This window comes from Neolamprologus brichardi, chromosome 8 (assembly GCF_056152115.1).
Source record: "Neolamprologus brichardi isolate AB-2024 chromosome 8, ASM5615211v1, whole genome shotgun sequence".
NCBI classification, from domain to species: domain Eukaryota; kingdom Metazoa; phylum Chordata; class Actinopteri; order Cichliformes; family Cichlidae; genus Neolamprologus; species Neolamprologus brichardi.
Window position 1 is genome coordinate 13,096,281 of NC_142111.1, and position 16,396 is coordinate 13,112,676.

Below are 16,396 nucleotides of genomic sequence, written 5' to 3' on the forward strand. Positions count from 1 at the left end.
TTTTTTTCCAGAGAGCACTGCACGAAGATGTAAGAGGCACACGAGGCATAGAGGTTACAAGATTGGGGTCAAGTATTTTAGGCAGTCCAGTATATCTCTGTAAAAACAATGAAACTGATTGTGAATTTTCCAGGCCTTATGGTGTAGTTATGGTATTAACACTCAGACATAATACAAACTGAGAGGCAGCACAGTGAACAGCCATATTCATGCTGAGCAAGTCCCAGAAGCAGCTGGTAGTTAAATATTGCTCACAGTGTTTTATAAAAAGGTTAAGCATTCACTGTGTAAATATGTCTTTTTATTTTACCAACCATATTTTTTAATGAGTGAAACTGTTTCAACAGAAAGTATTAATCATTACTTTTTCTATAAACTTTTTTTAATAGCAAGTCATAGTTTTAGTTTATGGTATTAATCATTAACATTTTATTTCACGTGTATACTTCCCGGCCTATTTCTTGTGTGGATTTTTCTTTTCCTGTTTCTTCCTCTTTCGCTCAATTTGTACTCCTTTCCTTATTTTAAACATTGCATTTCTTGTGCATAATTGATTTTATTCCTGTTTTTGTCTGTTTTGCCACCTTATTTATTTCCTGCTGAGGTTGTTTCACCCATAGACAGGATAAAAGATAAATGTCGCCATTGGGTTGGGAAAGTAAAGCTGGGGGTCAGTATCTGTGGTTGCAAAAAGACTTCTGGTCTAATAAAGGCCTCGCATGCGCATATTGCTCAAGAGTTGTTTGCCATATGTTTGTATATGTGATGCAAGAACTGGTCTGGAGGGAAAATATGTACTCCCCGACTGGTTGGTGGGTGGTTCCTGGAGGTTGCATGTAGTTTGTTTGGAAGATGGTGACTTATCTGCCAAAAACTTTCTGCCGAACAAACCTTGGAAATAGTGCATTTCAAAGCAAAAATGGAGATCAAACATCAGTTGTTTATCTGTGCTTCAGCAAGCAAAAAGGTTTCAGTATTTTTACTGTTGCTTGGAGAGTAATTGCCAAGTGTTTGTAGACAATAAGTGTCTTTCATCCAAATTATGCACAACCACTGGTGATTTGCTTGCAACCAGACCAATCAGAAGGTTTCCATCAAGTGGTTGGAAAACACATATTTTTCCCGAGTGACCAATGGTAAGGTTTTCTTTCTACTTAAAAGAAGAAATTAATAATGGATTGCATTTATATAGCACTTTTCGGGGCCCTCAAAGCGCTTTACAATTCCACTATTCATTCACACACACATTCACACACTGGTGGAGACAAGCTACAGTTGTAGCCACAGCTGCCCTGGGGCAGACTGACAGAAGCGAGGCTGCCATATCGCGCCATCGGCCCCTCTGGCCATCACCAGTAGGCAGCAGGTGAAGTGTCTTGCCCAAGGACACAACGACCGAGACTGTCCGAGCCGGGGCTCGAACCGGCAACCTTCCGGTTACAAGAAGAACTGCCAACTCTTTGAGCCATGTCATCTGAAACTCGGTGAAAAGAAAATAAAGTTTTTAAGTAAATTAAATGACTATAATTTATCTTTTTTTCTCTTCTCTATTTTCCATCTTACTTCCACTGAGATGTGGCATATGGTTCTTCAGCTATTACTATTTGTCATGCTTTTATTTATTTTCATTGCAAAGGTTTCAGAGGCTCACATTTCCGGCCTATCCTAAGGGAGTCCTGTTTCCACATTCTCAAGTTTTTCCAGAAGTGATTTGTAGAGTAAATAAGCATGTTATTCTGAGAGCAGCCATATAGCTGTCATTAACATGCTATAAATTAGCCCAGTTACCAGTACAGCAAGGAGATATATAGCGTGGAAATCATTACTTTCTTACTGTTCCCACTGTTATAATTCAATTATTAGTACTCTGTGTTTGCTAATTCTTGTAAGTCAGTTATAAGCGTGTATTTTTGATTAATCTTTTTAACATATCCCCCGAAGAAAGTATAGAAAACAGCTTTGTCATTTAGATTTTTTTTACCCATGCATAATATAGATTTTTGTTTATTAAATGCTCAGAAACATATGACACAGACATTACTAAATATCACTGATCAACCTTAGTTTGGGAAGGCATTTCTCTTCTTGATCTTTTTCCTTCTATTTTTTTCTCAGCATCTGATTGTGTACTTGATGATATTAAACATGCACATACCCATAAACACTTGCAAGTAGGGGGATCTCTGCAGAGTCAAGAGTTGCTCACTGAGAACAGATTTTTTTTTTGTCCACTAAGCATGCAGCCCAAATTCAAGCAGTCACCAAAACACAACATGGCTTATCCCCTTTCACCACCACATGTCACATTTGTACACATGGTTCTCTTCACACATGGAGCATTCCTTGCTAACGACTCACTGGAGGTTAGCAGCAGCAGTTAGACGGCAATGTGTTTTCCATTTGAACCACGGTTCACTTAGAAACTGATACTGGGTGATGTCTCAGAACCTGCCCATGCCCCTTGTGATCTGAATAAGAAGAAACAGATTAAACTGGAAGGAACAAATACAAAGATTAAAGACTATTACATTCAATGTTGATTGGATAGGAAATATCAGGGAGCAGGTTTGTCTTTTCTGATGTATGTAATATACATAGAATATAAGTAGTGCAGTTTTTTTACATTTAAATTCTTTGTTATTTATTATATGTTATATTAGATACATCACTGCTGCTTTTCTATGACTCTCTCTGCATTCATGTTTGTAATGATTTCACAATACGCTTTGGTCTAAGAAGTGCCGCCTGATCAGTTTTGTAGCATTTCGCTAAATTAACACAAGATTCTTTCCACTGAAGAAATAATCATTTGACATCAATAATCAATCAACATTCAATCGATGGCCTGGCTCCTAATGCCCATAGCATAATATTGGTCTCCGCATGTTTGACAGATGATGTGATATTCATCAGATCACAAGGTGTTTATTTACTTTTCCATACTTTTCCCTTTCAATTATTCTGATATAAGTTAATCTTGGCTTCATCTGTGAAAATATTTTTTTCAGAACTGGGTAGGTTATTTTAGATGTTTTCTGGCAAACCAGTGGTTTGTTGTCAGTATTTGGTGACCTTCTTGACGACCTTTTGCAATCACTTGATTGCAGACTTCAGCACTGATACACCCACCTCCTTCAGTATATTCCTGACTTTGTTAGATGGTGAGAAGTTGTTCTTAACTATGGAGATAATTTTGTGAAAATGCACTTTAATTTTCATCTGTGGTCCTCCAGACCAATTAGCTGCTGAGTTGGTCAGGGCAATCATTCTTTTTAAGAATGCACCACGGTGTTGATTTGGCCATTCGTAAAGTTGACCTAACTCTGATTAAAGTTTTAATCTCTATCATAAGTTTATTTGGGGCTTTCAGCCTATTGATGGCCTCCTTCAATTTCACTGATATTTCTTCAGACCCTACAGTGAGAGTTCTAGTGGAAAGCAGTCAAGTTCAATACTTGCAATCAAGTCCAGATCTTTTTTCAGATTAATTTGTCATGAAACAACAATGGCCTCATCTCATGAAACTGCTTATCAGTCTATTGTTCACTTACTTTTGTGTGTCTGAAAATGAGTTAAAGCTGAAAGTCTGTGCCTCAATTGCATATTGATTGTTTGATTTGAAATCCACTGTGATGGTGTATAGAGGCAAAACTATCAACTGTATCTTTGACCAAATACTTTCATAAGTGATTTAATTCGTCACATATACTATGTATAGGATTATTCTTAACAACTCACAATTCTACCTCAAAAAATCCTGTGGCATTGCAACATCTGTGCATCTCTACACATAACCAGGTGTTCAAACAGCTTTTCATACAGTGCAGAAATGATGCATATGCCCATGTATCATTACTGTCACTGTAGATTTAGCTGCATTTTTCATTTTGTTCTATTTATTATATCAGATAGCTATCATGCCTGTTCTGTTCTGTTCTGTTATAGTCTATAGAAATCTAATAGATGTTTTCCAACACATACAGTGCATGAATTCCAACAAAAACAATTCATTTTAACCATAAGCTACACTAATCCATCACAATATTTTCACACTTGTAACACTACCACTGAGTTAAGTCCATAGTGGCATAAAGACAGTGAGAACCAGTGTGCTAGCATGTGTCGTTTCATGCGCCATTATTCTGTTGTATCACTCACCAGTAAGTCCAGTTGTGCTGACAGGCTGACGGTTTCTATTATGATAGTACCACGTTACCATTTCTGCACTGACCACACACAACCCTCATAATTCATGCTGTCAGTTTGATGAAGGAACTAGCGCAGACTTTGTTTGCCCCTTTTTTTAGTCCCCTCTGAGCACTTATTGCTCACTGTGCTGAAACTGTTAAAGCCTCCAGCAATCAGTCTGTCTCATTTGGCTTGAGTTACATATCAGAAGGACGTGGCACTGGAGAAAAAATGCACAGGCCTTCTCCTTGGGACAAAATGCAAAACAATACATTGCTTTTCCAAGATCTAACCATTCTAAAATCGTTAAGATACATAAATATGAGCACTAAAGTACTATACTGTTTGCTCATGCAAATTTAAAGACAGAGAAAAACAGAAAGTAAACTATGCCACTTAAAAGCATATTTATGAAATTATCAACCCATATGATTAAATAAATACAAAAAATAATAATTGTCCTATATATTCAGATAATTATTTATTTAATTGAGTACATCTAATTTCTAATGTGCATATTTGTGTTTGTGTGTTGTTGGATCAATACAGAAGATGAGTGCCTTTAAAAGCTTTATTATTGGTTTTACTGCTTGTCTGCAGTAGGTTTTTAGCAAATTCACATTAAGTACAGAGCAGTATATGTATTCGTATACAAGGAACAGTGATTTTCAGATGTGTACAGCTCAGTCCTGGTTCTGCTATGAGTCACTATGAGCTACATTACCAGGGATTTACCCTCAAAAGAAAGCCTTTTACGCACAACCCTCATTTCATGGTTACTTTTAGCCCTCAGAATCAGCAAATATTATTCAGGGAAAAGCATCCATATTCAATTGTAGCTTCTGATAGAAGGACACACATACGTTTTATTGTGTTTACCATCTTTTGGTACAATGAAGAAAGAGCTTTCAAGGAAGGTCATTCTATTGTGGTGGATATCATTGAGCAAAACTATTAAACTAAAATAATCCCCTTAAGAATCATAAAACCAAAGCAGAGAAGAGGCCCTACAGTTTTTCATGTGCTCTGGTTCCTGCAGTTTCCAAGAAGAAAAAGACTTAATTTACCAGAGCGAAATTTATATTGACAGTTTTGTGTGAAACATTTTGTTATTGGTCAGGAAAGCTTGTAAGGTTTTAGGCAAAGAGCTTTAACTCTTACATTAGCAAATGAGCTGGTGCAAATTTTTAAGACATTCAAGACAAATGAGTCACTCTATCAGCCTAGTTCCCCCCTTGAAAGATGTGCCTTTATGATATATAACCTATGCAGTGCAATAGTATATCACATATACACATGTAATAGTATTTATGAATATTGGTACAACTATCGGTTAGTGGGTAATATAACAGATTATTAACCGATTATATATAACTGATAATTACATATAATCGATTAATGACTTATTTAGGAAGAATGGTTTTTAATTAAATAATCCGTTAAATGTTTTAGGAAGGCAAAATACTCTCATCTTATTACAGCTAGCAGACAGCTGATTTAGCTTAGCAGGCAGCTAGCTTAGCTCACAAGTTTAGTCAATAACAAAAAAAAGTACCCTAGATTACCATTAGCCACGTTTATTTTTCTAGACAGTATTTCAACTAAATTTTGTTCAATTTGCCGAAAGGCCTAAAGTTAAACAAACAAACATGCAGCTTATGTAAAATTTAAAACCATCAATAGGAATGTGTAAACGCAGACGTTTTCCTGCCACTGATGTTTTTTTTCCTTTTGTAGGTATGTGTACAGCTATATTGTATATCATGTGACATTGTTTGACTTTGCATTTGTTGCATTTTAATGTGTTCACTGTATGTGGTGGATACCATGGCTGCCAGTCTAAGAACCAGTGGCTTAGCATGAACTGGAACAGCTTGCTTGTTTTGCATTTCTCTCTTTCTATTTCCATTGAATTGAAAACTCAAAAAGTTTGTTTTTAAACGCGTGATAGAAATTGAAGGAGCTTGGCTTGACTGGTCTAGTTCTGTCTAAAGATAATAGCTGAAGCGGTATGGTGCACAACCTCCTGCAACAACGAATCTAGTTATTTTTAGGTTTTCCCAGAGGCAATACTTGTTCCAGTCTTTGTAGCTTCATTTATTACATTCCATATAGTAACAGCCATTGTATCGCTCATGGCATCTAATTCTTAGCAAGAAAGGGGATACAAATGTTATATCATTGTTTCGTTTTAGTATTGTTTCTTTAGTGTCCCTAAAATCGAATCTTTTGAATGATATTGCAGCTTATTATTTTAATTATGCTTTAACCTAAGGGTTACTTGGCTGGGTGTCTAACTGGAGCATTAGAATCTGTTTAATCCTGAACCATATGAAATGTAGATTCAATTTAGTCTTTTTCTTTATGTTAGTAGAACTGAATCATTTGTTAACTGCCTTAATGAGGTGTGGCTGTTCTTTTGTTCCTTTTGTCAACAGCCCTAGAATTGTAATATAGTCCTGTTCACATACAAGTATTATACAGTGGCCACTTCTAGGCTTTAACTAAGATAAAATGTAGAAAAAGACAAATTATTTACAATTGAAATCAATAAAAATAATATTTACAAGTTACAAAAAAATACAGTATAGCTAAAAACAAAAATCACATTAGCCGCCTGGAAAGGCATTTGTGATGCAAAATGTAAATACATAATTACACATTTAAGTGCTACAATCTATAGGACAAAAACAGAAATATAATACCATGTACAGTTGTTATTTGAGAATTAAATACAACAACCCTTACAGAGTAATGAGGATACCTTCATTTAAAGTAACACTACAGCATGAAGCTCAGTATGCTAGTGAATAGTGACAATCTGTACTCAGTAGCAACTGAGGTTGGTGAGGACGAGGATTTTATGCAGCAAGCTAATTAATCCTTCAAAAAATTTTCCAATGAAAAAAAAATCCAAAGAGTTGAAGCTTTAAATATCAACATAAACACAAAATTGAATATGTTTTGATAAATCCTAACCAAGCTGGCAGAACCAAACACAATGCAGAGTTTGGTTCATAATGCACTGACGAGATGAATCCATGCTTACACTTAAACAGTCTAATTAATGCAACTGCCGATTCCTGGGTTTCCCCTTTACATTTAAGTAATCCAAAACTTTTCCACTTGCCCTTGTCTGAATTCATCCCACATCCTTCAACTTGTGTCTCCACTGACTTGCCCTTTATCCGGAGGTCATTGTTCCCAAACAAAGAAGAAACTAGACACCCCTCTACTTTTTTTCTTTCTCTGTCTTATTAGTCTGTTTGAAGGATTGTCAGTCGCGAGAATCATTGCTCTGGATAAACACAGTCTCCTTTGTGTTTTTGTTAGTTGTAGGGTGCTATAACAAATCAAATATTCATGTAATATCACAGTTAAATGAGACACCCTGAGAAATTAAGAGAAAAAATTGAAAATCCTGTCATTTTTCTTTTGCTTCCTAATCATTTACAGCAGTTTATTTACCGGATAACTGGCTGACAATGAGTTGCTACTTTGTGCATGCTGTTTACTGTTAATGTAGTATTTCATTATCTACAGCGCAAATTACAAATCATATAATTGTTAACATAATTAGGCACACAGATATCTAATATTGGCTACTATTAATGACAACAAACAGTATATGGTCCCTTTGTCACACCGTTCCATACCATATATGGCAGGATCTGATCATTTCTGTGTCCTGTACTATGAACAAGACTGTAAATGCATACATGAGCTAACTGTGTATGCGTTTGTGTGTGTATATGTACACTACATGCATGCAAACCTAGATACTGTATTTGGGTATCTATTTCAAGTATGTCTATATCTGGCATGTGCATTTGCCTGCATATCTACATATTGTATACATGGTTGTTACTTGTGTTTTGAATTCCACGTCTTTCCCTTTTCTGGGTCAGCATGGAGTCTGTCTCTGAGTTTCTGTTATGTAGACAGGTCTGAGCACACAGGCTGGAGTCACGTTGCCTCCGTCAGTGACCTGGCCCCACAGTCAGCCTGGCTGGCAAAGTCCAGGCAGTTAGCACTTGCTAGGGGGAAAAAGGAGTCCAGAAGCCAATTAAGAGGAAGCTGACACTGAGATAAACGCTACTGCTCCATCTCTTAGATCTAATACAAATATTTAAAAGGACGGTAAAAGGTTTTTTTTCCTTCCTTTTTTTTGGAAAGAGAACAAGTTCATTTGAAATGTATCCAAACATCACTTCCTTAGGTTGTCATATTTGCAAAGATCCAGACATTCAGTGGTATGCAGGCCTCGTCCAGTAGGAGTAACAGGTTCAAGCGATTTGTCAACTTAAATTTAAACAGTGTACTTAAACATGGCATTAAAACAATATAACTTGTGAGTTAGTGTCTGAGGAAAATGTAATTCTCTTTGGTAGCAGAGATGGGAAAGTACAACACAGACTTATGAAAGGGTAGCAATGGCTGGATGAAGATAATATTAAAGATGCAGAGGACCAAACTGGAGAAAGAATAAGAGTCAAGATTTAAAAACACCTTAACTTCAGGCAGGTAGATATCCAGTGGAGTAATTACAGACATTTGTTTTTTAAGCTTCTTTCTTTGCAAATTTGCTGTATATTTTGTGGATAAATGCAGATTTGGTTTCACATAGCGATATCTATCTGTCAGTGTTTGTCTGATTCCCTGTATTATCCCTTAATTTGACATGATTTTTCAGGATTCACAGCACTGGATCATCACTGTGATTGGTAGCTTCATAAGTGAATATAGCATAGAGGAATAGGAGGCCACAGAGGAATATTTTAAGGTTCAGGTGTTAACATGTGAAATCACTGTTGAGCTTTAAAAATAAACAAAAATCACACTACAGAAGTGGCTGTTGTTTTAGCGGCACTTGGGCTGAGCACCAGGCTCTGAGCGACATCTTCACGATTGATTTTGCGCAGCGCCGTGCACAGAGCTTCGATGCTGGCACAGTCCTTTCCCGCCCAGTCAGACAGGAGGGCGCAGACCGGATGCTCTTCCTGCTGGAAGGTCGCGATCCGCTCCTCCTCGTATCCGAGAAGAGCCGCCAAGCTGCTCCAGTCGCTGTCGTGCATGTGGTCGCAGTCTTCTCCGTCCGCAGCCCTAAACAGCAGCTTCTCCACTTTCTCTCTGGTGTGGAGGGGAAGAAGCAAACAAGGCTCTTCATCGATGTTGACTACTGCAAAAGGAAAAAAACAAACACAATTATGCATTTTTAGTTAAGTTTAAGCACACAGATAACAACATAATATCTAATTGAACAAAGAAAATATTTTATTCACTTGATGTGATCCACAGAGCGATGGCAGCTGTGCACAAATAACTACAGGACTGTGAGTCATCATTACTAATCGGATTACTTTCTAAATATAGTTTTTATGCAGACAGTACATTCTTTGTCAATATCAGTGTCAAACAACAAGCTCTGATTCACTTTTAATGGACATTAAATGAAGAAAATGCTTCTTGTTCCCAACTTATTCACCTTGCTCTGACAGATCATGGTTTTAGGACTCATCACTTTGTCCTGTGCAATAATAACTCTGTCAGCAAGGGACTTCACTCTTTAATATTTATAAAAGCGGTCTGTATATTTCAGATGGCTTTTGCGGTTTAAGTAAATTCATTGCCCTACAATATCTCAGGAGTGCCTCATTAATAAAATTCCCAGAGCTTGCCAAACTAAAATGACTTATTTATGGTTTCATGCCTTTACTGGCAGCCAAACTGCAGTTTGTACAGCCAGACTGACATAGTGTATGGTGTTGAATAGGACAGAAAACATTATGATGACACTCTGACATCACTTCCTTTTTTTTCTATGAGCTTTTTGTGTAAAATTTCTTATGATTTTGAAAGTTTTGTGAGGCTTTGATGATTTTGATCTTTGAACTCCATATGATAATTAGTTCATCCTCATCCGTCAAATCCCTGATTGAAAGAATTATTACTGCACAGGTCCAAGTGATGAGTCCCAAAACCGTGACATATAAGAGCAACGTGAATAAGTTCAGAACAAGAAGCATTTTCTTCATTTAATCCCCATTAAAGGAGAATCTGACAAATCTGCAGTCTGCATACAAACTATAGTAAGCAAAGGTTTGTTTTGAATTTAACCTTGTAATGCGACACGTATCATATTTGATACATTAGTTCTTGTGAGGTTCTGAGACCTCTACATAATCAATGTGATATTTCCCCCTCAAAAAATGCACAAAAATGCAAGATATAGTAATTATAATACAAACAAAAATTCTAAATGATTTTTTTATTGTCGGAAGGTTCAATAAACAATCCAGTGTAAAAAAATAAAAAATAAAATAAAATAAAAAAATTCTGTCAATTATCTCATGGTTCTTTATAGGGTCAAAGAAATGTACTCAGAGATATTCCACTTATGAGAATGGGACTAACAGAGTTGATGCCTTCAGCTGCTGATGTTCACCTCTATGTGATTTAAAAATAGATCACATGGTTTCATTGGCTGATTTTTAATTAAGCTCTATTTATTTTTTATTTTCATTTAACCTTTATTTGTTCAGGTAATCTCACTGAGACTCAATGTCTCATTTACAAGAGAGACCTGCTTCTAAACTGAATACACCTGTGCAGGCTATGGGTGCGCCTTACAAGTGAACATTAACATTTTAAGTAACTGCTTTGCATGAACTACAAGAAAATAATCCATCATTGGTCCCAATACTACAGATTACACTTTAAGATATCAAATCTACTTCTAATTGTGTTTTTCAGGACCTGATCTGCTAAAATAACACTGAAGGTCTGAAGGCTTCATCGCTGTTGTAATCCTCTCCTGCTGATTTGCTATAGTAAGTACGTTTTCCTGAGAGAGGGGAGGGTGGGCCTCTTTTCGTAAGGAAAATAAGGTTGACACTGTTTAGGGTGCAGCCTATGGTATATGTACTTGCCCTGAAACCCAAATTTCTGGTTTGCCGTCCATCAGACTTATCATATGTTTACACCCAGTTTAAGCACATTAGTTTGATAAATGAGGGCTATCGTGTTTCTCAGCGCTATGACAGCGGCCCCTGTGTCGTTATACTGCAGATGAGTTTTAACCTGTTTGTGCCTGATTCTGGCCCTGCTGCTCCTGCAGACTCTGGCTGTCCACAGAAATGCCGCTGTCACTGTGTAGCTTCTCCCCCTCGGGTGACGGGGTCTGGTTCGGGTTGGGGGTGCAGTTGTTGGCTCCTTGCTTATTCTGCTTGCAGCTGTTCCACCTGTATGTGAACGAATCCGCACAGAGACTCATCATACCAGAACTGTTAACACACAAACCCGTTTCCCCTTTTTAAATTATGTTACGTACACAGCATATAATCAGTGAGCTGCAGCTGGATTATAGCTGTATGGGTTCAGTATGAGTATCTTTCACGTACACTGTTACAGCAGGCCTACTGTGTTGTTGTGTGTCGCCATAAGGCTGCAATATGGGTGTTTTTCTCGTTTAGCTCCTTTATTTCTATTGTTATTCGTGTCTTCGCTGGACATAGTGCTTACCAGTCTCATTACCCTTTTAATAAAATCGTATTAATATTATTTTTTTAATCCAAACATTTTCAGCCATTTCTTGGAATGATACCATTTTCATGTAGCCATTTATTCTACAGTAAATATGAAAGTAAAACATAACAGATCTCATCATAGCACAGATGACTTCTGCACTAACCTCTCACAAGATTTTGAGGAAACTTGACCTTGAGGTCAAGGTCACTGAGATTCAAATTCATCTGAGATTTTCAGTAGATTCTGTAGGCTGAGGGGCAAAAAACTACAAACCCACATCAAATTCGATTCCACTTCATCTAACTGTGCACCTTTCAACTGCTTCTAGCATTAACGCTCCCGCTACTTTTAGATCTCTTCCTGGAAGTTGTGTCAAAACACTGACCGTTCAACATAAATTTTATGGTTGATGTCCAACAAAAGCAAAACAAAAATGCTGTTTGTGTGTTTGAGGCTCACCCTGAAATAGAAGATAATCTAATCCAAGTGGTCATAGCTTCCAAGCACTAGGGATGAGTATCATTTAGGTTTTATCCGATACCAGTACCAAACCGGTACTTTTGAAATGGTGCCGGTGCTTAAACGGTGCTCAAACCGGTGCTTAAAGAATAAAGAACACAAACTTTGTCCAAAAACCTCTCATGTTTAGCTGTTTTTTTGTAAAAAGACAACAATGTTAGCCTTTTCTGCAGCTATAGGGGATTTATGGTATCACTCTTGGTTTGGCTTAATCAATGGGGGGGGGAAAAAACACCAACTTTGTCTAAAAACCTCTCATGTTTAACTGTTTTCCACTTCTTCTTTGGTCATTTTAGCTTTTTTGGCCAGGGTGAAGGGAGTATCTGCCATCAAACAAGAAGACAGCCGCATGTAACTACGACAGTGTTTGCTAGTTCATCTTACGTGCATTAATTTAATAACGTGGTTAGCCTACTCAACGTAAATTACACACGAACAACATTAAGCTACTCATGCAGAGAAGAACGGCTGCTGCTGCTGCCATCATCATCCGTCATCATTTCTGCTACACTGGCAGGGCTAGGGGCCAGGACTCTCCTCTTCGGGTTCTTGGGGGATGTTGCTACTGTCTGATAACAGGCACCACTCCCGCAGTAGATGTGCTCTATGTGAGGTCTCGCAGCAAGCTATCAAATACGGTGCATTTCTCAGCTTTAAAAAAAATCCGCTATGCGTCGGCAGGTGTTTCATCAGAGTCGAGGTGTTACCTCCTTTGCACAGTATCAGCTTAAAGCACTTGTTGCAGGCTGCTGTGTTTGCATCTTTTGCTGTGAAGTACAGCCAGACTTTGACCGCTTTGCCTTGGGCATTTTTAATCTGTAGCTCTGCTCTAAAAGAACGTACGTACCTGGGTCTGCCTACTACGCTTGCAAAGGTAAAATGATTGGCAGGAATCCATGATGGCACCGGTACCCATCCCTACCAAGCACTGTTTTAAAGTAGATGATCTAGGGCAAATTTAATCAGATATGATTTTTCCACATATTTCTGTAGCTCATACCTCACTGCACACTCAGACTAATGCTTTTATTTTTCCTATCAGCTTTTATTCCCAGGTACAGTAAGGTTAGGTTGTCACCGTAGCACACATATGTAGCGAACCAAAAAAAAGGACCTGAACAGGTGCGTTCTACATTTCTGCACATATCAGATGATGACAATGCATATAAGTCCTCATTCGCCCCAAATCCAGTAGTGTAACTGAGGTGAATTGAGTGATGCTTTTCTCCTCAAGACTGAGAAGCTGTCTTTTATAACTCAGATTTGTATTCCAAAAGGTAAAATTGTGAATGCTTTAAAGCATTTGAGAAAGAAACATGACTTACAAACGCTGCTATCTTCTCTGCGCTAGTTTAAAATAGACTGAAGGAAAGTGAAAAACTCTTTTTTTATTCTTTAATTCTTTTTGGAAAACATGGATGCCTCATCCTCCAGACTAAAGAGGAGAGGGACCATCAGTAGAAAAGTCTGATGGTAAGAGGGCGGCATTTGTGCCTGTGGAACTGGCGACTTACATTCTGGAAAGGCATCATCTGTGCTGGAAGGCATATAAATACTTTAGAGCAGCGTATGCTCCCATCCAAATGGCGTCTTTTTCAGGGAAGGTCTTCCATATTTAAGAAACACAATGCTAAACAGCACACTGCATCTATTGAAACAGCATGACTTCATAGTAGAAGAGTCTGAGTGCTGAGCTGGCCTGCCTGCAGTCCAAGCCTTTCACCAACTGAAAACTTAGAGTCTCATGAAGGGAATAAAAAAAATACAACAAAGATAACCCAGACTGAGCAGATGGAATCTGTATCATACACGAATGGGACAAAATTCCTCTCTCAAAGGTCCCATGCATTTACAGACTGATTATAAAAGAAGAGGTGACACCTCTAATTTGAGATCAGAGTTGTAAATCATTGTATTCTGGGTTTGTTTGTTTTTATATTTTACCCAGTGTGCCATATTTTTTGGAATGAGGGTCATAAATGAGCATCAGGTTTTAGTTATGATTTAGGCTTTATGACATTGACAGATGCCAAAATTTGGAGTTTTCTGAAACTCTGCTTTTTTCTTGTAGTTGCAGTTGGTCATCAGGTACCTTGAGATGTCATTTTGCTCAATATGTCTACTTTTCAGTGTGTTTCCTGCTTAGTCCTCACCTCTTGAAGATGATGAAGGCCACTAATCCAACAACAACAGCTGCCAGGATGGAGCAGTAGATGGGGATGAGTTTATCATTGAGACCCTTGTAGAACCGCTGCTGGGAATCACCACTAGTGGTGGTGCTGCTGCTGCTGTCTGTGGGGACCTCTGGTACGAGTTCATCTGTTATGAAGTCATCACTGGTAGTGGGGGCGGAAGTAAATAGAGACCCTGTGGTGGACGGACCTGTAAATGACAAATATGCACAGAGAGAAATTCTTGAGTTTTGTGAAGATAGAACAGCAACAGGAAATTAAAACATTCACAGTTTTGTTAAAAATTTATTTTTCACCACTTGGATCATTTACCGTTAAAAAGAGAAAGCTGGCAGTTTTAATACCCAGCAGGCCATCCCTGTGTTGAACATCAGTCCAGTATTTCCTTTCCTTTAGCTTTGTGATTGTGCTGAGGCAAGAGCTAATTACTTAAGAAATATCAAAAATATATTTTATTTATGATTGAAATTCATCTAAACTTTTATTGCATGTCTTGCCATTACGGGAACAAAAATCTACTTCATAATATTATATACATATTACTATTATATAATTAATATCATAATCCACACATAATCTACACATTATCATGTGCAGTACTGACACAATATCAAAGCCTCATTTCAAAAATTATAATGAAAAAATGCAGTTTTTCCCTCTTCAGTGTCATGGAATATTTTCATCACTTCCTCATGTCTTAGGTTTCTATTTCATATTTGTCACATTTGTCAGATCATCAAACAAATTTTATATTGGATTTAATATTTGATTTTTATATCTGACAAAGATAACCCAAGTAAATATGAAAAGTATTTTTTAAAATAATGTTTTTATCTGTGATGACCAGAGCTTTTGGAAAGCTGGGTTAAGCCACAAACAGCACTGATTACTACCAGACTTGTTGATTCAACAAATCTAAACTCAAGATTAGTTAAGAAACAAAGTCATTGACATCTATCAGTCTGGAAAGAGTTACGAAGACATTTCTAAGACTTTGGGACTCCAGTGAACAACAGTGAGAGCTGTTAAAACCTTCCCAGGAGAGACCGGCCTACCAAGACTCATTCAGGAGGTCACAAATAAACCCTGAACAACAGAACTGCATGCCTCACTTGCCTCAGTTAAGGTCAGAGTTCATGATTCAACAATAAGGGCAGGGATAGCTCAGTAGGTAGACTGGTGACCCCATGATTGGAAGGTCAGGGGTTCAAATCCACTGAACGGCTACCCTGAGGTACCCCTGAGCAAGGTATCGTCCCTACACACTGCTCCCAGTGTGCCTGTGCCTGCCGACTGCTTCACTGAATGAATGGGTGAAAAGCAGAGAGAGTAATTTCCCCACGGGGATCAATAAAGTATACATTATTATTAAGAAAGAGGCAAAAATGTCATCCATGGGAGAGCTCCAAAGTGGAAACTACTGCTGACCAAAAAGGACACAAAAGCTTGTCTCACATTTGCCTAAAAACTATTTCAATGATCCCCAAACCTTTGGAAAAATATTCTGTGAATGAAACAAAAGTTGAACATTTTAGAAGATTTGATCCCTGTTACATCTGGTATAAAACTAACATAGCATTTAATAAAAAGAACATCAGAGCAACAGTCAAACATGGTGGTGGTAGTCTGATGGTCTGAGGCTACTTTTCTGCTTCAGGACCTGCATGACTTGCTGTAACGATGAATTCTGCTCTCTACCAAAACGTCCTGGATGAGAATGTCCAGCCATCAGTTTATTCCCTGAAACAAGCTCACTCGGGTTATGCAGCAGCACAATGATCCAAGAAACATTAGCAGGTAGCTCAAATGCAAAATGAAGGTTTTGGAGTGATGTGGTCAAAGTCTGGGCTTAAATCCCATTGAGATGATCTGGCATGACATTAAACAGCCCATTAATGCTGGAAAACCCTCCGATTAAAACAATTCTCCAAATTAGAGTGGGCCAAAAATCCTCCACAGTGATGTGAAAG

The 16,396-nt window shown here is 37.8% G+C and overlaps 1 protein-coding gene across 1 annotated transcript in view; it reads right to left on the bottom strand.

Annotated features, from left to right (window-relative positions):
* Positions 1–4,709: 4,709 nt before the first annotated feature.
* The window catches only part of ngfrb (nerve growth factor receptor b), a 38,209-nt gene continuing 26,522 nt past the window's right edge, over positions 4,710–16,396 (bottom strand). The window contains exons 4-6 of the mRNA XM_006807519.2: positions 14,388–14,616; positions 11,269–11,429; positions 4,710–9,367 (exon numbers count right to left, since the gene is read on the bottom strand). Of these exons, the coding sequence (XP_006807582.2) occupies positions 9,024–9,367; positions 11,269–11,429; positions 14,388–14,616 (734 nt within the window). The 3' untranslated portion in view covers positions 4,710–9,023. The remainder of the gene's footprint in view (positions 9,368–11,268; positions 11,430–14,387; positions 14,617–16,396) is intronic.